Raw genomic sequence first — 25,774 nt, forward strand, 5'->3', positions numbered from 1 at the left:
TTAGGTTTCTAAAAATAAATTAAACATAATACTTATTTATTTTTTAATTTTATTTCGTATAACAGTATTATATAAGCGGAATTGATTTTTTTTTAATTTACTCAGTAAGATTGAATTTTTCTTAGTCCAGAAACTTTTTGTTGGTTTAGAGATAAATTTTAAAACGGTTAATGGTTTTTATTAAACTAATAAATTGTTTTGGTATTGCCCGTGATTCAGACTTAAACATTATAATATTACTAAATCTTCTAGTTGAACGTTATTATAATAATAATAATAATAATAATAGTAACAATAAATCAGAATAGGAACTTTTTCATTTCTCTGAAACAGTAATTGCTATCACTATAATGCCAAAACTTCTGTGGTTAGTCAAGATTTTGGTGTTAAATAAAAAGTTGAACCCGTATAATAATAGCGGGATTCTCTAGACAGTCGTAGGTACACGGGATTTTTCCGCAAACTAAACAAAAAAAAATTTGATAGATTTGAGATTTTAGAACAAATATTTTGATGGCTTATTAACAAAAACAGAAAAATTTCACTTTCCAAAACCAATCTGCTGTTATCTCAAACCAAATTTATTACAACTAAAACCTTTTTCCGTTTTCAGAAATACTGATTAACCCAAAAATCTACTGCGTAAATTGACTTCAAATTGATCAAGTATCTTTCTTTCTGTTTACTCTAATCATTTTGAAGATTTTTCCAAAATGTTTTTTTTTTTTTTCTACTGAATTGATTCAATATTTTTGCAAAATTGCAGTTTTGGTTGACTTCAAAGCATTCAAGCAATTACATCATGTTGATGGTATTATAAATTCCTGAAAAAGGACTGCGTAACTGTAATCATGTATGCTTGATGGAGAAGTATTTTATATTGTATGACATGATTCATTTGTCAGAAATTATAGTTTCTTCCTGTAAATCGTTTTTTTTTATCTTCAGTCATTTGACTGATTCGATGTAATTCTCCAAGCTTCCTTATCCGGTGCTAGTTGTTTCATTTCGGTAATACCCCCTACATCCCTAACAATTTGTTTTACATATTTCAAATGTTGCCTGCCTGTACAATTTTTCCCACCTATCAGTTCTGTTAGTATCAAAGCGACTATTTCAGGATGCCATAATATGTGACCTATAAGTCTTTTTTTTTTTTTAACTAGATTTTTCAAAATCCTTTTTCTTCATCAATCTGCTTCAACACCTCTTCATTTCTCACTTTATCCACCCATCTGATTTTTAACATTCTCCTACAGCACCTTTCAAAAGCTTCTAATCTTTACTTCTCATGTACTCCGATCATCCAAGTTTTACTTTCATATAAAGCTATGCTCCAAACATATATTTACAAAAATGTTTCCAAATGTTTAATTTTTTATGTAAGCAAATTAAATTTCTGACTGAAAGCTCGTTTCACTTGTGCTATTCGGCATTTTATATCATTCATGCTTCGCCCATCTTTAGTAATTCTACTTCCCAAATAACAAAATTCTTCTACCTCCATAGTCTTTTCTCGTCCAATTTTTATTTTCAATGGTCCATCTACTTTATTTCTACTACATTTCATTACTTTCATTTAGTTCTTGTTTATTTTCATGCGTTAGTTCTTGCTAGGTTTTCATCCATGCCATTCATTGTTTTTTCTAATTATTTTTTACTCTCAGCTAGAATTACTATATCATCAGCAAATCGTAGCATCTTTATCTTTTCAATTATTTTAAATAATTTAGTATTTTCTCTATAACTACAATTTTTATGGAAATCTGTTATAGAAGGTTCTATTTTGATTGGCATACACAAATGATACTTTAGCTCTCCATTTCTATATTATATTCTCTTCCAAAAACCTACATTTACCAGACTCTCACGCTTTGTATATTGATGACCTATAGATTTTCTTTAAATGAAAAAGTTTATCCTAATCTCAGCAATATGCTTTTTTACTAAAAATAAGATTTTAAAAGTTTTATAATAAAGCCAATATATTCACTGTAAAACATATTAAATTTTAATTTTAAAAAAAATTGTATTCGAATGTTTTCCTTCATAACAATGCTGTTATTCAGTGTGATTATGTATGTTACTTAGTGTTCTACCTCAATAAACAATCTGTATAGGACCTATTAATAATAACAGTAAAAAAATAGAGAGACTAAAACAGTTCTATGAATTTTTATCCTGACAATCAAACACATGTAGCTTTGAATTAATGCTACTAATTTATTTTTTGACCAATTTGATTTACATTGAATAAATATATAGCTGCACTTAATAGTAAAACTCGGAGAATTCTTGGTCTGGTTCATTCAGTACATAATAATTAAATTTTCTCATACCCATGTTAAATTAATATCGAGTACTTTCGCTGTTTGGAGGATTACAAAATAAAGTACTTTAAAAATTTTCACAATTAAACATTAATTAAATTTTTCATATCTCTTTGAAATATATTTTTCTTGATTTCATTAAATTTTTGGTATCTTATTCATTACAATTTTCATACATTTCATAATTAATTATGAATGTTTTTTTTTAAATTCATAAAAAACTTTTAAAATTCCATTGCTTTTTATACTTATTTCATTTTTTCTATACATAATTGAATTAAGAATCAAAAATGAGACTAAATGTGGAAGATGCTTCAATCTCGACTTCAGTTGGGTAGTAGGTCATTAAAAATTTCAAACATGTATCTAGGAACCTTAAAAGCAGAGAAATTAAAAATTCAAAAGTTACTAGACCAATTAATTTTAGTTTTGGTATACGTATTATGTACTACTATTAGATTTTTTATTCCTATATCTCAAATCCACAAACCCTATATGCTCCAAAATTGACAACAGGTATTTCAAAACTCAAAAACTGTTGATCCGGTTGATTTAATACTAGTATAAATAAATATATTAATATTAAATGTATCATTTATTAAATGATAAATTTAATAAGGATAAATTTATCATTTATCCTTATTAAATTTATCATTATTACTATATGAAATATTATTTTAAGCTCAGTTTAACAAGAAATGTTTTATGAATTTATAAAAATATTTTTAATAAATATGAGGGTCAACCCAGGCAAAGCAGAGTACACAGCTAATATAACTATAATAATCCATCAATTTTATTTGTACTACTCATGTTATATCTGACCTGTAGAGATCAGTTTATATGCTGAATGAATTATATAAGACATAATCGTACAATGTTTATTAGTAAACCAAAAATTATGACCTTCAAGGCGTAAGTATCTGTGATAGCTTTGATATGGACTTTGATGTAGAGAAGAAAGGAAATAAATTCCAAGCTGTGTGTTACCATAAGCAAGATGTTAAATAACAGACCTAAGAATGAGGCGCAATTGAAATTCTATAAGATTATGGTCACCCTAGTTCTTCTTTATGAAATTGAGTTATGGATTTCCAAAAAAAGACAAGAAAGCACGATATAGGCAGCAGAGCTGAAATTTCTAAGGGGATTGAAGAGTGTCACACGGTTAGTTTGGATACAGAATGAAGAAATAAGAACCGAATTGGATATTTAAAGCTTGATTGAAAGAGCGACAGATTGCTGCAGTCGATGGAAACAACACCTGCAGAGAATGTCTGATAATATAGGATTCCCAAACAAGTACAATATCAACCAAGCGAAAAAAGTTTTTTTTTCTGATCAAAAAACACTTCGGTGTTATTATCGCTCGAATATGACGTATATGTTTTTAAAAAAATCTTAATGTTAAAAATTCACAATTAAAAATTAATTAAATACAAAAACACCTTTAAAAACCATTAAAATATATCTTAAAACGAAAACACTTGTAGTGTATGCTAAGATCAAAACAAAAACACAAATAAACAGCGATTTCCTTTGCTTAGCCAAAAAGGTACAGTTTTGGGGGCAATGGATATTAGCTCTTGCTTATCTGTTTTCAGGGTCGGATTTTCTGGCTATGTAAGCAAATTAATTTGTCAAAATAGTGTGTTTCCTGGTACCACCTTATTTAACATCAGTGCCAACTACGGTTCAGTAATCAGTATTTACTGTCTTCCTTTTAAAACATAAGAACAAGACTGACTTTGGTAAAGTTACATACATATATAAAAAAACCCATGGATATTATTTTCTTACAACATAAGAGGATCAGTAAAATTTGACTATGATATATATTTAATGCGTACTTGCAGTAATGTTTTTATCTTCATAAAATAATAAAAATTTTAAATAATAAACAAACACAAAAGTAAGGTATGCCCTAAATGAGGAAACTGAGACAAAGCTATCAACACCTGAAAGAATTTGCATAACTTATACAGATTTTTGCAACTTTCTTTATAAATAGGGATGGTGTCAAGTTTGAATAAGACTAATAAAAATAAAAAAGATACTTGCTATTCTTTGATAAGTAGTTTTTCTGTGTTTTTTACTGGTTTAAAAAAAATATTAAATAAAATGTTAAAAAATAATTTAACTTCTAATTCCAATAGAAAGAGTTTAAAATAGTTCTGAATTCACACCTTTTCCTTTTCATATTTCTTTTCAGTTTAATAAAGAAAACAAGAGTAAAAGTTATTAATGAAATATTTTTTAATGTACTCATACTTTCTTTCTTTTTCCTGTTTAACCTCCGGTAACTACCGTTTAGATAATTAACGTACTCATACTATCTCTATTATTAAATATAAGTAAAATATGAATATATGTTATTTTAATGGGCACCATTATTAAAAATGAAGGTAATTTTGACCTAACTAATTTTGGAATAAGGTTAGATAGTCATACATTTTTTTTTGGGTCAAAATATTTAAGTTTTCATTTTTTATGCACCAGAAATTTTACTAAAATATATTACTTAAATCAAATTAGAATACTACAAGGTAAACTTGCAAGGAATTAATGGTTTTACTCTCTGCGCACTCACTACATTCCCAAAGATATATAAAATAAAAATTATCTAACAGATTATACTCATTCCATTGCTGGATAAGTAGACAAATAATGTCATGTTTTAATGTAAAAACATGACCTTAACTTTGCATTTAAATCAAGCTCTAGACAAGATGGTGAAATATCCTGATGGGTAGATCATCTTTGAAGGATAAGGGAAAGGGGGTGGTACCCCTTCCTTATCCTTAATCCTTTTTTTTTTCTTATCAGTTCTAAGAGTATATTGACCTTGCTAGGTTTCTTAAGTTAACAATAGCAGAACTTGAAGACCCAATGCATTCCTTGGTATTCAGAAGGGAAATGGCTGTAGTAAACAGATTTGGGGATTCTACTAGTCTAATCTAACCTAAGGATTGAAGTGATTATCAAGTAAAGTCGGGGTTCTTAATTCCCCTCCAAATAACCATTATTTCTAAATAACATTTAAGTAGTGAATTGATTGTAGATTGACGAACAATAAATTGAAATAATCAAACATATTATTTTTCAATCATTCATTTTTTTAAAAAAAGCGTAAAAGATTAATAATAAACTTTATAAATCAAAATATAAATTCATTTATACAAATTTCTACTGTCACATTCAACTGAATATTATAAAAATGCAAACATTGTATTCTTGATATAATGCAAAAGAATGATGCTGGATACTGGTGTATAATGTATGGTTACGTGTGTTTAGACTACAGCATGTAGTAGGTTATGGCACAGGAAAGAAGGGTGAGGGAATGATTTATGACGTAATATTGAATTTATAGCTTTTGGGGGATTCTGTGTAGTTGAACAAGATCGTCAATTCTTCCCCCTATTGTCAGATATTGTGATTTATGATGATATTTAGGTTTTACGCTATTATACTGTTTGTTAAAGATTCTTTTGTGAGGTTTTTTAACGTGCAAATCTGTTGTCAGCATCATCTATATATAAAACTTTTTTGTTAAATTTTTGTTGGTCACCAAAATGACTTTTTGATATAGATAATATAGCCTATAATATAGAACAAACATTAAATAAAATTCTGATTACCTGTGGTAAGGAGGGTTAAACGTTAAGCAACATATTATGAAATTGCAAGTATATAAATAATACTTAATAAAGCTAGCTGATTAACCAGTTTCACCAGAAAGCCATACTATTTAACCATCACACCATCCATTTCTTCTTAAATATTGTTCCAGAAAAAAATGTTTATCCAATTTGGTATGTGGTCAAATTTATATTTTTTATTTTTATTATTAGATCTAATTTTTACTAGATTTCGCAAATTTTGGAATTTAACAAATGTCATACTCTAAATCAAAACTGAATTAATAATAAAGTAAATATGAAAATCAAATTTTCTCTCTTTACATTCATCATCCTTTCTTAATCTTTTGATTTTTTCCTTGGTCTTAACATTTTCTTCCTCATTATATTTATCATCTTCTCTTAACCTTTTTATTCTTTCTTTGGTTTTAACATTTTCTTTCTCTTTATATTTATCATCTTATCTTAATTTTTTATTATTCTCCTTCATATTTCTCTTTATTTTTCCTGTATTATTTTTTTTTTTCATTTTTGATTATTCACCAAATAATCCAATAATAAAAACTGAATATTTTATACAATTAGGTCAAAAATAAAATTTATAACCAGCATACAGGAATTCACTAAACAGAATAGTTTAATATTAACTTTTGTTTAAACACACCAGAAATCTGAAACTTTTGTTAACCAGCAACTCACGAAAATACAATTAATACTGATCTAGTAATAAAGAGCCTCTATCCCAATATTTCATGTAAGATTGTTGAATTAATAATTGTATAAATATTTGATGTTAATAAAAACTAATATTTCAGCAAATATATCCACTTTATTAAAGAATTGGAGGATCGTATCCCATTTTCAAATGAAGTAAGTTTAAATGGTGCAGCAAAAAATGTGTATATGCAATTTAATAGGTGTACAAGGAAGTCGTGTCATATTCACATCAGATTTTTTTTTTCTAAACCAATTTAAACTAGATAATATGATTTATTTTCTAATAACTATTAATTTTACATTTGGCACACAGGGTAGACATGTTAAAATACTTCACACTGAATGAGTTAATGATGGGCTTAAGGTAACATTTATTCATTCTTTTCCCTATTATTATTTATTATCAGCATTATTATGAAATTCATTATAACCATTCATTCGCATTATGTTGATAAAAACAAACTGTTTACCACCAAGAGAGTAGTCCTGGCTAAAAGTAAAAAAATATTTTTTTTTTTGCTATTTATTGAAATTAAGTAATTATATTAGTTAAACAGGCAATTTACATCAAATTCTCGCAAAACTTCCTCAGAACTTTGTTCCCCTTCCTAAAAATAAATAAGCAAACAGTGAATTCAGTCCTGATTAACAACAAATAGTAATCTGTACCAGACAAATATTTTAATAAAATATTTAATTTTTATTCCTATTTTATTAGACTCTATATAATCCAAGAATTGCATATCCTTATCAGTTAAAAAAATTTTTAAATTTGCTTCAAATCCTTAAGTATCATTAACAAAAGAAAACACCTTAACTTCAGTTCTTAGGAATTCTAATATTTTTTTACCTGTTGTTTTATTCATCTTGTTTTCATTATTGTAATATATGTTGAAACATTCCAAAGACTATAGTAATGGAATAACGTTTTAAAAAAGTAATTTATTGTAGATGGTCTGTAAGATATAACTTAATTCATCGTAAGAATCTAATTATAATACTTATAAAATTACATAAAATGTAAAAAGACAGTCACTCTGTCTTTTGTAATTTTTGTGAGTTACATGTCTCACTGGTAATTTCATGGGATAAAATTTATTAAAAGCAGTTTGGTTTTCTTCCAGTAAGTACGTATTCGTATGTACATACATGTGTGAGGGTGTGTGTATGTCCCAGATTTATCCCATTGTGATTTATTTTTGTTTGGCTACTGAAGCAGGAGGACATTGATTCCAGAGCAACAACAAATTAGATGAGTTCATACAAAACTGGATTTGTGACATGTCCTCAAACATTGTATAAAGAAAAGATTGACAAGCTCCCTACACATTGAGGAAAAAAATGTTTAGAGCTAAGAAAGACTACGTAGAAAAGCAATAAATATGTTTTGTACTTTTATTCTGTAAATGTTAAAAACAAAAATTCAGTTTATATTCGACTGACCACGTATATAAGTATTTAGTTAATACTAGATATTGGTAACTGTAATAAAATTTAATGAAAGCTGAATTTTGAATCAACTTGATACTACTCAATTAATTGTTTTGTAGGAAAAATATTTACCTAGAAGATTCTAGTGGTGATACTACATCAAAATTCAAGAGAAAGTAGGTATAACTGCCAGTTATAAGTAATTTATAATAAAAAAAACTTTCAATCACCGGATTCAATGTGCAAGTACTGTGCTATTTGCTGTTCCATACTTGATGTTGACTAAAAACTGAACCAAATTTAAAAAAACAAAATTGCCCAGTTTAATTCTCATTTCTGTTCACAGATCACCTTGTTCTCTAATTCTCTAATTATATCACTGTGCTCTACAGTAATAAAATTTATCTTCATAGTCCTTCCTCAAGTACCTTTATTACATGCAGCTGCTTCTTTACTTTTCACCGATCACTTAAATTTGATCAAGAGTATAAGGAATGCGCTGTTCTCATATGACCAGAGCAAAACCCAACTTTTTTTTTTTGTATTTGGTAAGGTAAAAGACACTTTCATGTTATCATCACTTGAACAAAATACTATGTACATCTCCTGACCTCATAACAACCTATACTGTACTACTGCTTAGTGTCTCATTCAGTAGCACCTGAGTTTAGGAACTGTAAAAATGTAATACAGTATAAAAATGATTATAATATTATATTAAAACAAATAACACTTGTATAGTTTGAGAGATTAGCAAAGTTGAATATGGAAGGCAGAAAAGTTGAAATAAACCTGCTTTTTCAAGAGGAGTAAAGAAATTAAATGTTAGTATCCATAGAAGACAATAGAGGAGATAAAGTAATTTATTTATCTTAGTTTTGTTGCTAGTAGTGACAGAAAATTAGAAAAAGAGTTAAATAATTGATTAGCAGCAAATTAGAATTTTATTATATCGTAAGCAAAGGTTTTGCTGGAGGAAATATATTCATGAAGACATAAAGGATTGCTTATCAACTTTTCTTCCAACACTTAAATGCAGTGGTAAAATAAAATCTTGTAGGAGAGGTCAGAATTCAGATGCAGCTGAAAAGTCAGTTAAAGATGATGTAATTGGGGAGTTCTGCATTAGAGAAGATTGAAATACAGTAACTTTATTGGTTAGGTAGTATTATAAATCAGCAGAGACATTATTATTATTATTATGGCCATTATTATTATTATTATGGCCTATTGCTCAGATTTCAAAAATCTGAGCAATAGGCCATAGCCCAAGAAGAAGCTCCAGGAATTGATGAAGAGATTAAGATTTACGACAATGGTAAGTGAGAAATGTTGAATGAATCTGTAGCAACTAGTAAGCAATAGACCAATAGAGAACTGTTTTTAACTTGCAAAACAAATAGTAAATCAGGTTTTACCAAATAGTAAACCTGCTAAGTAAACAAAGTGTATCCTTCTAATTAATATTTTTTTATTTTTACATTGATAATAAATCTAATCATGCTCTTTTGTTAAGATAATATGAGATTTTATGATTTTTACAGCAAATTGAAAACAGGGGATGGTCTGAGTTGATGTCAACAGAAGAAGGTCAGATGCAGTTTTTTACCAAGAGTGGTAAACCACCAGAAATTATAATCACAAGTAAACCTTGCACAGATGTCACAGGATGTATATGTAACCCTTTTCTACCTTCTACTGTTTGTAAAGATTTAGCTCCTCATTGTAAAGTTCCACCTTGCTTAGATCCTGTTTCACCAATTGGATATTGCTGCCCAATCTGTGGTATGATTGATATTTCTTAATTTTTATTTTTCCTAGAGATAGAAATAAACAATTTTTTAAGAGTAATATTTAGTAATTTGTAATGAAATATTATTAATCATCAATAGGAAATATTATTATATTCTTTTTCTTTATTGGTATTGCACTTTTTACATAATGACATCTTTTATTGTCATGTTCCACGTTCAAAAAAGTTATAGTTATGTTACCTTTATAGTTACCGTTATAGTTACCTTTCCATAGGATTTTTATCACTTTACTTTATTATTTATAATAATTTTGTCAATCTACAGCTACCTAATTATTACTGTCATCATCAATAAATTTCTTTCTTTTTTTATTGAATAAAATAGTTGTACAAAAAACATTGAACGTAAAAATTGATAAAAAATTAGAAAATTATCTTATAAAAAACAATCAAAAATTATATCTATAATCTGCAAAGACAGTCTAATTTCTTCTTTCTTCATCTTTTTTCTTCTTATTCTTCTTTAACGTATATCACATTATATTGAGTCAGACATTTCGTATTTAATCGCTCTCCAACATTCCTCTTTAATATGTGCATCCTCCAACCCCTGTTACTCATGTTTGCACCTTATCTATGAGTTCAGAATAATGAAATTGTGGTTTACTGTATTACTAGAATGATAGTTGAATTCTAGTATTACTAGAATGAAAAGCGGAAAAGCAGCAGAATTTCCTAGTTGTTTAAGTAACCATAAAAGTCAACTGAAAATGTATTAGTCTGACAAAACATTTAACTTTACTTTTTAGTAATCTGTATCTATATAAAATTAGTTGTTTTCCACATCACACTTTCCATTAATCTGTTGACTGTACTTTTCTTAGAATTCCTCCCATTTTCTAAAAACATTTTTCAACACTTCTCTTTTTGTTTCACCTTTCAACAGGCTTTCTTGCTTTCTCTGACATTTTTTTAATACTATCCTCTGGTTATTCAGTGATGAGTATAGTCACAAATTATACAATCTAATTCTCTGATTTTTTATTTATGACCTTATCTATCACCTAACAGACTTATAATTGAAGAGGGAAAAGAATTCTTTATTAAAGCATGTGAAATATGATTACAAACATAATATGTGAAAAATCTACTTAAATGTGAATTTGTTTTTAATTAAATGGTGTAACACGAGCAATTTTTAACATATTTTTCATTCATTTTCTTCAATATTATTCTTCTATGATTATTTCATTAGTGCTCGATTATATAATAATAATAAATTAAGGACAGTCTGATGTTATTCTAATATATCAAGCATTTCAAATAGTATTGGAATATTATAATGTTATGAAATATAGTCTAACATTCTGATATTTCAAATATTTTAACACAAAAGGACTAGCAAGTTTGTTAGAAAAATGTATCAGCAAGTCCTGGATCAAAAAATTTGTCTTATAAATGGATTTAAAAACCTTTTCATTTAATATGAATGTAATATATAAACTTAAGATAAAAAATATTTTGAATTCCTGCAATCCCTATTATCTTATCTCATGCCTGCTAGTAATCTTTTTACATAATTTCTTTGCATTTCTTTAACTATTTTTATCAAGAAGCAATTTCTCGTTTTGTGCATTTCTAGATTTTTTTTCATACAACCAGCACATTTGTACATAAAAAAAGACATACCTAAAAAATATAAATAAAAATAGATTTTATAATAATAAAATAATAAAACCAACTTTAAAAATGAATATAAAATGTTCACAATTACATTCTCAGACACTGAAATTTTTTAAAAATTTCAATGTTCTGAAGAAGTCAGTACCAAATTAAAGGTAAATAATTTATTTGGTGGTAGTTGTGTATTTTTAATTTGTCACCAACTTCAGGTCAAAATTAAAAAGTGTTATTTTTACTGTTAATAAGGAGCATTTCTGAAGTTTTTAATTATACTGCATTTTTGAAAGTTAGTTTTAAATTATTATTTTTTTTTTTTTTATAATTTTACTTTTATGGATTTCCCTGTTAATGAGAGTTACAGAACTTTTTATAAATAAATATAATAAAAATATATTTTCAATAAATCTTAACATTATTAGGGTTTTAAATTAAATACTTCATCAACAACTGATGACTTTCATAAGCAGATCATTTTCAAGTTAAATAAATTAATTTAATTTATTTTGAATTAAAAATTAACACTTTTTGTCTCCTACCAGTAAAAAATTACAATTTACTGTTTTACTGTGTTTTTGTGGTTTTTAATTAGAAAGCTGTGTTAGACTAAAAGATACAACAACATACAGAAAATAATGAAATTCTAGGGTAATATATATGTGATCCTAAAAGTTATGATGTGTAATAAATGATTTTTAAAAATATACAAGACTTCCAGTTCACAAGAAAGGTGGATTCTGTATATTGGGAACATCATCTAAAATAAAGCATGAAAAAACAATGACAACTAATTAAAATAAGTAACTTGACAATGAATAAATAAATATATTATTCATTGATAATTCGTATGAAGATAATTTATACATTGTTTGCTTTTAATGAATCTCAAAATAAATATTAGTATCTTAAAATAAAATATTTACATTTAAGTGACATTAAAGAGCATAATTAGCCCTAATTAATTACTACAAGATTATTTGTACAACAAAAATATGCTATTATTCTAGTTAGGTAATAACACTTAATCCTTGGAGAGCAAGAACTTGTTTTTGTACCTACGTCAAGTCCTTGGCCTTGACATTGGTATAGGTAGTTCAAGAGAATGGAATTATTTTTTTTTTATTCTGTGAAGGACTAGAAACTTGTGCAATGAAAAATACCCTCCTCCCATGTTTCTAGAGTACACTTTAACCAAAGTTACACAAATTTGGGACTGTCCAACAAACATCTTTTCATCATATAAACTTTGATTCCATCATAAATTTCATGGAAGAGTTATAGAATCTTAGTACCATTACATTAATATTAAAATTAAGCATCTTTTATTTCTATTTTAATTATAAACTAATGTCACAGAGCATACTATCTTCTTTGGAGTTTATTCAAACAAATTTTAAAGGAGTATAATTTATACTGTCCCCCACGTTTATGGGATTTAAAGAGAAACTGACCACCTGTAAGGACCACAACCCAAATAAACTATTTGAAACTATTAAAGTTTATACCAAAAAGATTCTACCTTTTTTTTCTTCCTCTTTCCGGAACTGCTCCTGGAGCATTACCTCTGACAGGAGAATATACAGCCATCAAATGGCAGTATAAAGAAATTGCCAACAATTCTGCTTTATCAGGGGCAAATGTGTGGCTCACCCCTGCCATCCATTCTTTGATGGCTTGATAAGCATCGCATATCTTAACGGTAGCCTGACGAACTGTGTCAACTTTCACCTCCAAAGCGAGGTTATCACGTAACCCACCAGGATTACCCCCAGCAGAAGGGGGACGCGGAAGACCTCGTTATAAAAAAACACCCAGAAAGTCGGTTCGAGGATCGACCCCTACAGTACTCCTCTGTTTAGATTATGCTCAACTGTTGTTCCATCTTCCAGGCAGCAAACAAACCTACGCCCAGTTAGATATGACTTGTTCATCTGTCCGCACTCCACTAGCTACCTCATTATTGCGACGTGAGAAATGCAGTTAAATGCATTTCTCACGTCAAAGGAGACAAGCACACACATCATCCTTTGGCTCTTCCTCGTAAGTTCTCTCCGCAACCTGGCACATAGCGCCCATCGCAACAATGGCAGACCTGCCCTTCTGGAAGCCGTATTGGTTGGTGGAGAGTCCGCATACCCTCTCCACCACCTTGGATATTCTGCGTTGGAGCATACACTCTTAACACTTTCGCTAGGGCGTCTATCATGGACAGCGACCAGTATGAGGAGGGTAACATCGGGTCCCTCCTCGGTTTGAGGACTAATACCAGCCACTGGGATCTCCAATTGTGGGAGAATACTCTCTCTGCAGGGCAAGCATTATATACCTCAAGATATACATCCGGAGCAGCCCGGATCGCAACCCTTATCACCAAATTCGGCAACCGGTCCGAACCCAACGCCTTCCACAGGGGCATGTGTAACGTTGCATCCAATAAGTCCTCTTGTGTAAAAGGGGGTGGAATCTCTTCATCGTCCCTGTCGTCAGTCATTACCTCTTGTCCGCCTGAAAAAAAGGCCATTGATTATGCCTCGTACTTGAGCGTCCTGCATAGCAGGGACCCTGGGTCTCATCCTCTTTTACACCAGTATAGTGTATGGTCTGCCCCAAGACTCTGTCTCTACCTCTGCAATTAGCTCATTCCATGCCTTATATTTCAGTTTATGTAGTTTTCACTAGATCTTGTCGTTTTTACACCTAAGGAACCCAAAAAACCGGATGGAAATTTTCCAAATGTTCATATGTGCGTGTGTGTGTTTGGTGTTACAGTCTAAATTTCCTTATATCTCCAGAACTACTGGGCTGATTTTGATTAAACTTGATCAGATTACTTCTATATAAAGAACATTGATGCCATTAAATTTTCAACTTAAAAGGTGAAGGGGGTGAAGCTGTAGAGCAAGATCACCCTCAGTACCTTGAGATTTCACCTAATTAAGGTCTTATTTTTCTTAGGCACATTTGTTAACAATTAAAAAATGTTTGCAAAATCACACCCCTATTCCAAAAAAAATGCTCTAAACTAGTGGCTAAGTGGGTACCTAATAAATGTAATCTGTTAATTTAGTGTGTTTATTATTTTCCCACTAAAAGTTTTCCATTTTTTTAGTTTTTTTTTTTTACATATTGTGACTCTTTACAAGATGTTGATTGTTTAAATATCAAAATGACCATCTAGATGAGACTAATTAAATTCATCTTAATGAGACAAATTAAATCTTTTTGGTCATAAAACTTTTATTAATTAAATTTTTTTTGTAAATATTGATTTTAGTATTTATCGTTGTAACTAATTTAGTATAACTCTTTCTTAATATTTTCAATTTCTAAATAGCAAAATCATTTCCAGAGATTTTATAAAGTTATTTTGCAGTTCCATTGAGAAAGGTGTTGAAAGTTTGGTTGAAATTCCATTTCATCATGCTGATCCAGAAATATAACTCTAAATTTGTTAAATAGCATGATCTTTATTTATTGTTGACAAAGAATAAAAATCAAATCCATCACCCTTTATGACAAAGTATAGAAATATTGGTTATTGGCTCATATAGAAGAATAAAATTTAGTAAATTGTTCTCAGGAATTCAACTAAAAGCTGAAAAGAAGTCTTTTAAGAATAATTTCACAATGGATTGAACAGGTCTAATGACACTGAAAACAGAACAAGACAAAGAAAATTCATAAATATGTTGGTGCTACTTTTATTAAGACAGTGTTTGCACCTAGATTAAAATTGGGTTTATAGCAGCATGTTGAAATCAGACTATAAGCTTACACAAAGTTTAGGTGAAATTGTCAAAGTGTTCTGGACCAATAATTACAAAAGAGACTTTTTTTCTCCCTCAGGTTGTGAACTATTTAATAATGTTTATATATTAATCCAGTAAAAGCAAGCTTAATAAAATGTTCATGCCATGTACTGACTAATAATTACTGCTGAACTAGAACCATGAAAGTTTGTTATGGAGTATTATAATGGAAGCTGTTTAAGTTATAGAAAGACTGAGATGGAGAGTACATCATAGAAAAGCACTCAAGATTAGCTGATATCCCCAATAGATATTGAAATTATGTTCTGGGCAAAACATGATACAATTTTGGAAAAAGAGATCCAGTAGATATACCTGTAAACAAGGATGCTGTATCTATTTTATAAATAAATAAATTTATATCAGAACATAATTATACATTATATAGATCATACCAATAAAAGATACATTATAAATATAAAAGCAAATATAAAATAAAAAATAATTATTTTTAAATTACATATTAATTATTTAAATACAAAAACATGAAATAATGTTAAAGAAAATTCATTAAATATAACAAAATTTACAATTCAGGAACCACTATTAAAAATTATTTTGATTTCATATTTATGTACATGTTAAATTGTAAACTTTATTTAAATCAAGTTTCTTTTTAATTACTATTATTTAAAAATTCATCAACATAATAATATTTGTTTCCATAAAAGAAAATCTAGTTGAAAAAGTCTAAAATCGTATTTTAGATATTGTAGAGAATATTTTTCAAATGTTTCACCAATTTATTAAAAATTGCAAGAAGCATAATAAGGCTTATTCTCATAAGCCTAAATTTTGTGTTTAGTTATAAAAACCAGTCCCATTGGTAAAGGTAGATAATTATTTTTTTAAAATAAGCAACTGTTCTTTTTTGCAAAGATTGCACTTTCATTAATATAAATACAAGAATACTTATATGAATACAAGTTAACATATTTAATTTTCTAAGTATAAATCTACATGATCCATAATTTTGGGTATGAGATAATGATCTGATAGCCCATTATTGTATATTAAAAACTCATTCTAATTTTTTGGAGTCCTAAGAGATGAAATTATGCTTTATATGAAAATATATGTAGGCAAAATAAATATTCAATAATGATAACAAGCTGAGCATTTTATTAAGGTGCTTCAGAAAAAAATAGTACACTTGTTTTTGTCACAAAGGAAACCAATTTATCATTCCACAACAACTTGAATTCCACTTTTTTTCCGGCAACAGAAATACTATCATTTTCATTAACTTGAAATCTACTCCGTTCAATGAGATACAAGTTTATCCACTATCTATCTTATGATTTAATACACATCTAGAAGGTCACTCTAAAAAACAATGTAAAATAAACTGTGAAATGTGGTAGTGAAAACTTTTATTGCTTCTAAATATTCATTTAAATAAACAATAGGACTTCTAAGATAAATATAATTGTACATAAAAATGTTGTGTTTTTAGTTTATAACTTTTTTTTAGTAGGGAAGCGGAAAGATACTTCCATTACATTATAAAAAATCTTGAAATCTAGAATTGAACGTGTTGATTACCTCACTTTAGTAGTCAGAGTAGTACTGTGAACTACCAACATAGAAATAAAATGTTATAAAAAATAAATATCAACATGTATTGATACCCTGACAAAAACTTAGTCAAATTGATAAGTTAATTTACAAACATGTTTCACAGTGTGTAAGAAATATTACTTCTAATTAATGAATAGTAAAATACATTTTTAACTGACACACACACTTTATAACATGGATTTTGATTTTCTAAAATATTTTGTTATCCTTTTCAACATTATATCAGAGTAACAAATTGTTTTTAATTTATTTATTTCAGGTGCTTATCTAATATTTGGCTACACAAACAAATTTTCAATTCTAAAATTCAACAAATATGTTGAAGAAAAATTATCTTACGTAAAAGATAAAGTAGACTTTCACATAAGTAAATTTCATGTAGTGCAAGTTGTGTTAATTGAAAAAGGAGACTATGAAGAACGCATACAAAGCATTGCTGAACAGCTTCAAGAAGATATAAGAAGTAAGTATACAAAAGTTCAGATGAATCTAATTTAAAATATCAAACTGCAGTAGGTGGTGAAGAGCAGGATGTATACTACATAAAAAGCATATATTATGTAGAATCCATATCAAAATGTAATTAACTTAGAATCTGAGGCCTGAAAAACAAACTTTTATCACAGGATAATAATTAAATACTAAATTGCAAATATTATATTAGTAACTGTTTTAACACATTACATATAGTTTAATAACTATGAGATTTCAGCTTGGTTATTGGCTGTATTCTTTAAAATATTACATATAACTGTTACTATATCTTAACTCATTACCTATTAAACTTGTACATTAGTAGGTAATACTAACCAGTTCAAGTACAGTTCAAGGTCACGGTGCTCTCGGCAGGGCCTAGTTGGAGGTGTCTCAGTCGTGTGAAGTCACAGGTAGGGTGCCTCAAGATGGCCTATCTGCCTAGGTGTACAGTTCTGGTCAGGTGGAAGCACATCTCAAGGTCATGTGACGTCAGTGTAGTTGTGCCTGCAGCCGATCTAAATCACATATATGAAGGTCTGATGTCAGCAAAAAATTTATCGATCTAAATCTTGTAATTTATTAGGTCCGATGATAGCACAGTTTAAGACCATTTGACATCAGAGCAGTTGTCACCTGCGGCCAAGACTTGTGACGGGGTATACAACCGACCTCACAAGATAGGGTACGAGAGCGGATATGAATCGCTGTAGCCGGTTGAGTCGTGCAACATTAGACTAGTCCTGCTAGTTAGTGGGTATCGGCTTGTTGCTGGCCAGCAGGGGGGTATCCTACTGTAATATAAAAGCTACAACATTTACATGGCGACATCATTAGGAGGCAAGTGTAGGACGACATTTGGTCATTTATCATGTCTTCCTTTAAGAGAGTGCAATTACTGAACAAGCGAATCAATTGACCAGACTAAGTCTCTGCGAATCGAATATATTGAATTTCTAGGCGAGAACTGTACAACAATGTAACTTGGAATTATATCAGTACAAAAGCCTTTCTGATGATAAAGCAAACGATATTGCATTCCTGATCAACAAAAGGGGAAGATATAGAAAATCTGCTTACAAATTCAATTAAAAAGAAAGACTCGATTTTCAGCGTTGTTCTGGAGTGTGAAGGTTTTGTACAGAAGTCGAATGTAATATGTAATAAAGACAATTTAAAAATCTGCAGCGGTGATGTTCGAATAAATGATGTAGGTGAAATAGAAGAGGCGATTGGAAAAGCATTTCTCATTCTTACTAAGGTGGATGACAGTCGATATTTTATAAGTGTTGTTTGTTGACCTGTTGCTCTGTATAACCATAAACTGTAAAAGGGTGTGGTTACCGGATGATAAGGACAAAGTAGGATCAGGCCTAGATAACGGTTGTCCTCACGAATCAAAAACAAAACGTGCTAAGTTAGATCTTTGTGTACTGCCACTATTCAACATAATCAAAAATTAATTCAATAAAGACCTGGTTACGTACTACAACTATACCAATAAAAGGGGTGGTGAAAAAGATATATACCGATTCTGATCAGTTTTTGGTTTGAAAATCAAGGGTTATAAAACCCTTATTTTTAGTGATTGGTATCGGCTGATGTTTTTGTTTTAGAAAAATGTAAAAACTGAATTGTAACTGTTAATGTTATTTATTGTATTGGCTTGGTTAGATGAATTGTTTTCAAAGAACATGTCTTTACTTTCAGTTGTGGCTCTTATATTGTTTATCGCGGATAGTTCTCAGTTATAATGATGTTTAAACGTTTTTGGTGTTATTATCTCACAATCTTTTTTTTTATTTACTTTTATTATTGACTATTTTTTTTTGACATTGACTGGTAACAAATGTTTTTTAATTTTTAACGATTAAACTGCACTTATATAAATCTAAATTAGATTAAAATTTTGAATCGTTTATTAATATTGTTTGTTTGAAAATAAAACTATGTGGTCTTAATAAAATGTATAAAACTTTAATTCGCCAGTTGAGCCGGTCTCATGGCGCGAGTGGTAGCATCTTGGTCTTTCATCTGGAGATCCCGGGTTCGAATTCTGGTCAGGCATGTCATTTTCACACGTTACAAAAATTGTCATTCACCTCATCCTCTGAACCACCCTGGCGCACCACCTCAGTGATCTCATGTTCGATATCTCTCAAATGGATCATCATCTTACTACTAGCCCTCAATCTCATGTCGACTTGCAGTTCCTTGGCCTTGTTCTGAATACTGTCTTAAACGCAGCAGCCTTAGACGCTTCCTGTAGCCGAATACATGAAATTTACATTTCATCCCTCAAAAAAAAGTTTCAACTTAATGTATTTTATTCTGAACAGAACTTAATTTTAATTACCTATAAATATTGATGTTACGTAAACTCATAATTGTATAAAAACATTATTAGTCAAAACATTTTTACTGATTGTCTCTAATGGAAATGTCAACTTTTATACAAAGCCTAATTAGCACTGGTAAGGAGTATGAAACCGAGGATAATGCTAGTCTTTTAGGCACATAATAATGATTGATACATTAACTAGACAAAAGAATATATAACATAGTTAATACACTCCACCATTCACTGATTAAAATGTTCTTAGCCACAGATTAAATTACCTTTATTAAATACATAGATAAAAAAGAAATTTATTCCAAGAAATCATAAATAAAAGGTTTATTTCCCTTGAACCACCTAGGAAAATAAGAAAGCTCCCTTTTTTTAATTCATGAAAAGCCTCCCTTCCATTCCTGTTATGATCTGTATTATTTATATAAATATATGAATAAAATACTACACGACTTTTTTAAGTTAGCTTTATCTGCTTTGTATTAAAATATAGGTTTATGTAGTTATATGTTTTTAGGAGGTGATCTTGGTTTGAAGTCAGTGACATTGTTTGAGGCCGGAACTTTGGTCTCTCCTCCAAGTCTTTCTCGACAAGCGTTCCTTTTCTTTAGCTTTATGATCATTGCAATATGTATGACAGCGCTGTTATTCTACATATATACAGATGCATGGTAATAAATACAAAATTAATTTTTATTTAATGATAAAATAGTAAACATATAAACATTTTAAGATACAACAGAAAAAATAAAATTATCTATAAGATTTATGTTTATGTAGGTACCCATATTATAATGAAGTAATATTTTTATTTATTTCATTAGATTTTCATCATTTAGAAAATAAGTATACTTCCACAGAGTATTCTTCTATTACAGAATATACATTTGTATTCTTTCACTGCAATGTCTAAGATCAAGTGTGAAGTAAAGATGTCAGAAAAACGTTTGTAAATCTGTATTTGTAAATATTTAAAATCATCTATATTGTTGATGACAAACTGTATAATATTCATTAAGTAAGTTTAACTCGCATCATAGTATATCACAACTGGAACCATTGAAAGCAAGCAACCTGGATTACAGATAACTCTTGAAAATAACAGCATTATCAAGAATAATAAACATCCCACCTTCAGACATACCAAAGGATGGAGTGAGATTTTATAAATTATAAGGATGTTAACAAAATAAAAAAAAAAAATAAAAAAATTCTGTAACATATGTAATTACTTTTAATGGTAGTCATTTTCATGTTTCAGTAACGTAAACCAGGTAGAAGGTTTTGTTGTTTTTGAAAATCTGTCAGAAGAAGTTGAATTACGCAGGCCAAAGAAAGCAACTCAGACATCAAACACATCACAAAGACAAGCTTTTGATAATCCCATGTATGGTTCTACTGCTGAGGTAAATAATTATGCAAAAGTTTTTCTGAATTCCAATAATATCTCTTAACTTATTTTACCTAATCTCCATAACCACCTAATCACTCATAACCATTGTTGACGCATTGGACTTGCAAACAGCCGCTCCATTCCATCTTTCTGTCATATTCCTCTTTCACCCTGTTCTCCCAATTCTTCTGTAAGTTTTACCTTATTTCCACATGATATCTGACTTATCTTTCAACATTATTTCAGTGGAAATACAGAATGAAAAAAAAAAAACGCAAAAAAATTACTGTCAGTACTAATGTTGATTACAATATTCCTATACAAAAGTAATAAAACATTTATTTCTCACATACATGAGCATGCTATAGATCAAATTACAGTTTAGTGCCAAATATGAAAACAACAAAATACTCAACCATATATCCAAAATACCATCATATTTCTATTTTAGACATCATGACATCCAGAGTAAGCAACATGTGCATCATTAGAATGCATAGAAACCCACTACAGCTGACTCACTTCACTATAACACAACTAATCACACCACACAACTCAAACACTAGCATTTCACACATGTTACCTCATGTCACCTCATGACCAGCTGAAACCTACATCACTGATACACCACTCATGACAGCTGAAAATTACATTGAAGACTCAGTACAACAAAGAACTTAGTTAACAGTTTAATAAATTATGCAATGGATGGGCCATACCCATGCAATCGTAAATATAAATAAAACAATTGCAATTTGCTTCTCAAAAAGATGTAAGATTACATGTTTTTGAATCATCATATTTCTATTATTGTTTATTTTTATTATTTATCTTACACTTCTATTAATGGTAATATTTACATTGTCTTTGGTGTGAACAATTTTGGGGAATGTGTGTTAAATGATAAATTCTCATAGGACATTGAAATTAATTTCACCTGCAACAAAACCAAATTGTTTATTATTATTATTAAATATTTATCACTTGTATATTTACATTTGAAATATAGTGTAATTTCTTGAGTTCTTGAAAAGTCAAAATGAATTTTCAAGATAAAAAATTGGGCTATTTATTGTAGTTAATAATAAGTAATAACGTATGTAATGAAAAGTAACAAAGTTGCCACAGGCTAATTATTTATTGATACTGACATGATATGACACCAGTTACATGTCAATAAGAACAGTAGAAGTTTTGAATAAAACTGTAAATGGCATTCCTTACAACATGATATTCCCTAGCACTTGGAATATGTCAGGTAATGGCTTCCTTAAATAAAATGGCACGTAAAGCAAGGTAAAATTTAAGTAACATGTCCAAAGTCTTGTTCAAAATGTTAGCAGTTAGCAAGTCCTGCAGATCAACAAAGTTAAGAAGAAATGCATACAGTTCAATAGTGGGTGAGTTTTATTGGTTTTTTAGTGATATTATAGTCAATATCACTCAAAAAATTTAATGTTAAAAGTCATTCATTTTTAAAAGTCATTTATTGAAAACTCACCGTAGATGTAACTAATGAACACTTTCACAAACTTTATAAATACTGTCACATACAAACATTTTCAACTTTGTTAATAACTCAGTTGTGGTATATAGATTTATATACATGAACCATATTAAATTGTATTTTTCATTTAATCTATTACTGTATTTTGTCGGGCCGTCAATGAACATGGTGTAACAAGGTGTCTTCGAAAGCATGACCTCTTACACGCACCCATTTGGGCGCATAGGTTGGATATGGATAAAGCACTTGTTCAAAATTTAAGGAGTGCCCAGTGCAGAGCCTTAATTGTACGCATTGGTGTTTTTAACAACCTCCTACAAGGCTACCACTGTATTTGGAAAGGCTCTCCCAATCAATTTAGTGGTGAAAGTTTGAGCAGCCATGTGGAGATTGCAAAGATGCTGAGAGGCCGAGGTATTTGGGTGCGGTTTCAAGCCGAGCCAGTACCAGAATGGAACGGTGATCACAATGCATCAGATCTAAATTTCATTCAGTTGTCCATCTCTGTTGTTAGGTAAGTTCTAGATGCTATGTTAGGATACTGGTCACTAAACTGTTCAAGGCTCAGTTGCCGTTTGTGGCACAGACGTTCAGTCTTATGCTTTAGGGTGATCGAATGGGGTGGTGGCAGGAGAAATGCCAAGCAAACCAAAACCATTATAATTTATTGCTGTATCATAAGACAGAATATCCAAAAAAAATATATTTTTTATTATAAGTAAAATGAGTATATATTTTTTATTATAAAGTATACATTAAGAAGAAAAGCTAAAAGGTTACTGAAAATCAAGTACCAGCAAAAGATTCAAAATTTCCAAAGAAAATTCCATAATATATAGGATAAAAAAGAAGGGAAAAGCCTATTCTGCAAACTATCATACTTTCCTGAGTATGAAGAAAAATTATTTAAGATTTTTTTTGTGAATGTCATTCATTTTCACATGTGTAATCAAAGAGATCTTTACCAAGATAACTTCATGTAAAAATCTCAACTGCAGACCGCAAGAAAAAATATAATGCAAAAAGGTTTTCTAACGAATCAAAGTTGGCTACATAATTTTTACCAGTCCAATTATATAATCAGAAGAACTATTTAATCAGAAATATTTAATCTAAAAAAATTTTGCTTCTAATGAATTGGGAGAATGTTATAAATTATTAATATTCTACTGATATATCTTTTAGAAAAAAAGCATGGAAAATTATAAAATTTCACAAATAGTTAATGCTAATAAAACTCCTGTTCAGTTTGAAATCCCACAAATTGTAACAGTTACCAATATAAAGGAAAGAAATCATTCACAAATTAGAGCAGTAGAAAATAAAACAAGTAGGTGCATGATTGTTTTGTCTATGCGGATGGAAAATGATCCCTTACATGATTATCAAGCAAAAATCTGTTTTGCTTGAAAAGCAATAGTTGCTATAAAAAAAGTAACTACAAAATATATACAACAATAATATGAATGTATATAAGAGTAATTGAAAAGTATACAATACAGATTAACTTTGGAATAAAAGGTGATTGTTAGAACAAAAGAAAATATTTGGATGACTTTAGCTTTTGCTTTCCAGCATAATTAAAATACCACTTTCTAAAGTGGTAGAAAGATTTAAACAATTTATATTTTACTTTATACATATTTATATTGCTTTAATGAAGCGTTTTTTCATATATGTTTTTATCCTACCGGGCTGGTCTAGCGGTTAACGCATCATTGAAAATCAGTTGTTTAACAGTTAATTTTTAAAATCGAAGGTTCTGAGATCCAAATCCTAGTAAAAGTTAATTGTTTTTATATGGATTTGAATAGTAGACAGTGTGTATACAGGTGTACTTTGATGGTTGAGGTTCAGTTAACCACATATATCAGAAATGGTTGGCCTGAGTCTGTACTACACAATCATCTTCATATACATGTCTCATATCATCTTCATCTCATTGGACCGGGGGGGGGGGGGGTTGCTTACTGTTCATTAGTTGAACAGACTTATCAAAAGATCTGGATGAACTAAAGATGATTTCATTTGAAATAATGAAATAGAAATTTTAAATTCATATGATGATAAAGTGATAAATCTTATAAATTTGTATTCACATTTTTCAAAAGAAAATTGAAAATTTAATTAAAATCTTAAATAACTGAGTTTACTCACCCATATTTTTATGTGTTGTTGGTGTATGATGTTTTTTTTTTCAAATAAACAGAAGTAAAGTTCATATATTTAAAAAAAAATCATATTTATTAATTTTTTTTTAGTTATCAAATTTATGATGGTAAACAGATTATATATAGATATACAATACAATATGGTATGAAAAACATTTTAATGATCATCATAATTTTTCCAGATTGGGAAAAAATAATTAACATATTTTTTTAGAGAAAAAATAAGATTTGAAATAGTTAATGAAGCAAAATTTTATTTTATTTATGAAACATCCACACTACTAAAAACTTTACTGTAAAGTAAAGTAATTTAATTTTTTTTTGTAATTTAATTTAATATAATTTTAGGTAGACTTAGTTGATCAAGAAGCTACTGAAGAGTATCCAATTTACAGTGTCTTAGAAGATATAAAGCATGACAAAGATGATTTTGAAGATCAACTATTATCAGAAGAAGTTTCAGCAGAATCAGATAACTAAAAAGTATGAATAAAAAATATGTGTATGTACATTATTGTAAATGTGTAGATGCACTTATGCTGTAATAAGTATTACATAATACTTAATTATATGTTCATGTATGAATGTACATATGCATGCATTATTTATGTGCAAGCAGCAGGTATGTGAATTCTGTGTAAATTTAAAAACAAAATAACTTAAATGCTACATAAGTTGATGAAAATGTATTCAATCAATAAATTCTGCTTAAATGCAAGTTTTTTTTAACCTTTGTTCTTCTTTTTTACTATCATTATATTAAGTAATTATACTTTAGTATAGATAGTATACTTTTAGATAGTAATTATACTTTTTTACTATCATTATATTTAAGTAACATAATAAAATGTATTAGTTGCAAAACTTTACTTTTACAACATGATATTGCAATCTGCTTACGTACAAAATTATCTTTAACATTAAATCAGTTCTTAAA

The 25,774-nt window shown here is 29.0% G+C and overlaps 1 protein-coding gene across 1 annotated transcript in view; it reads left to right on the forward strand.

Annotated features, from left to right (window-relative positions):
* Nucleotides 1–25,566, forward strand: part of Amnionless (amnion associated transmembrane protein) — an 85,498-nt gene extending 59,932 nt beyond the window's left edge. Inside the window, exons 4-8 of the mRNA XM_075369198.1 lie at nt 9,664–9,904; nt 17,202–17,405; nt 20,284–20,437; nt 21,028–21,172; nt 25,186–25,566. Coding sequence (XP_075225313.1) covers nt 9,664–9,904; nt 17,202–17,405; nt 20,284–20,437; nt 21,028–21,172; nt 25,186–25,317 — 876 coding nt within the window. The 3' untranslated portion in view covers nt 25,318–25,566. The remainder of the gene's footprint in view (nt 1–9,663; nt 9,905–17,201; nt 17,406–20,283; nt 20,438–21,027; nt 21,173–25,185) is intronic.
* The last annotated feature ends 208 nt before the right edge of the window (nt 25,567–25,774 follow it).

This window comes from Lycorma delicatula, chromosome 6 (genome assembly GCF_047948215.1).
Source record: "Lycorma delicatula isolate Av1 chromosome 6, ASM4794821v1, whole genome shotgun sequence".
Taxonomy (NCBI): domain Eukaryota; kingdom Metazoa; phylum Arthropoda; class Insecta; order Hemiptera; family Fulgoridae; genus Lycorma; species Lycorma delicatula.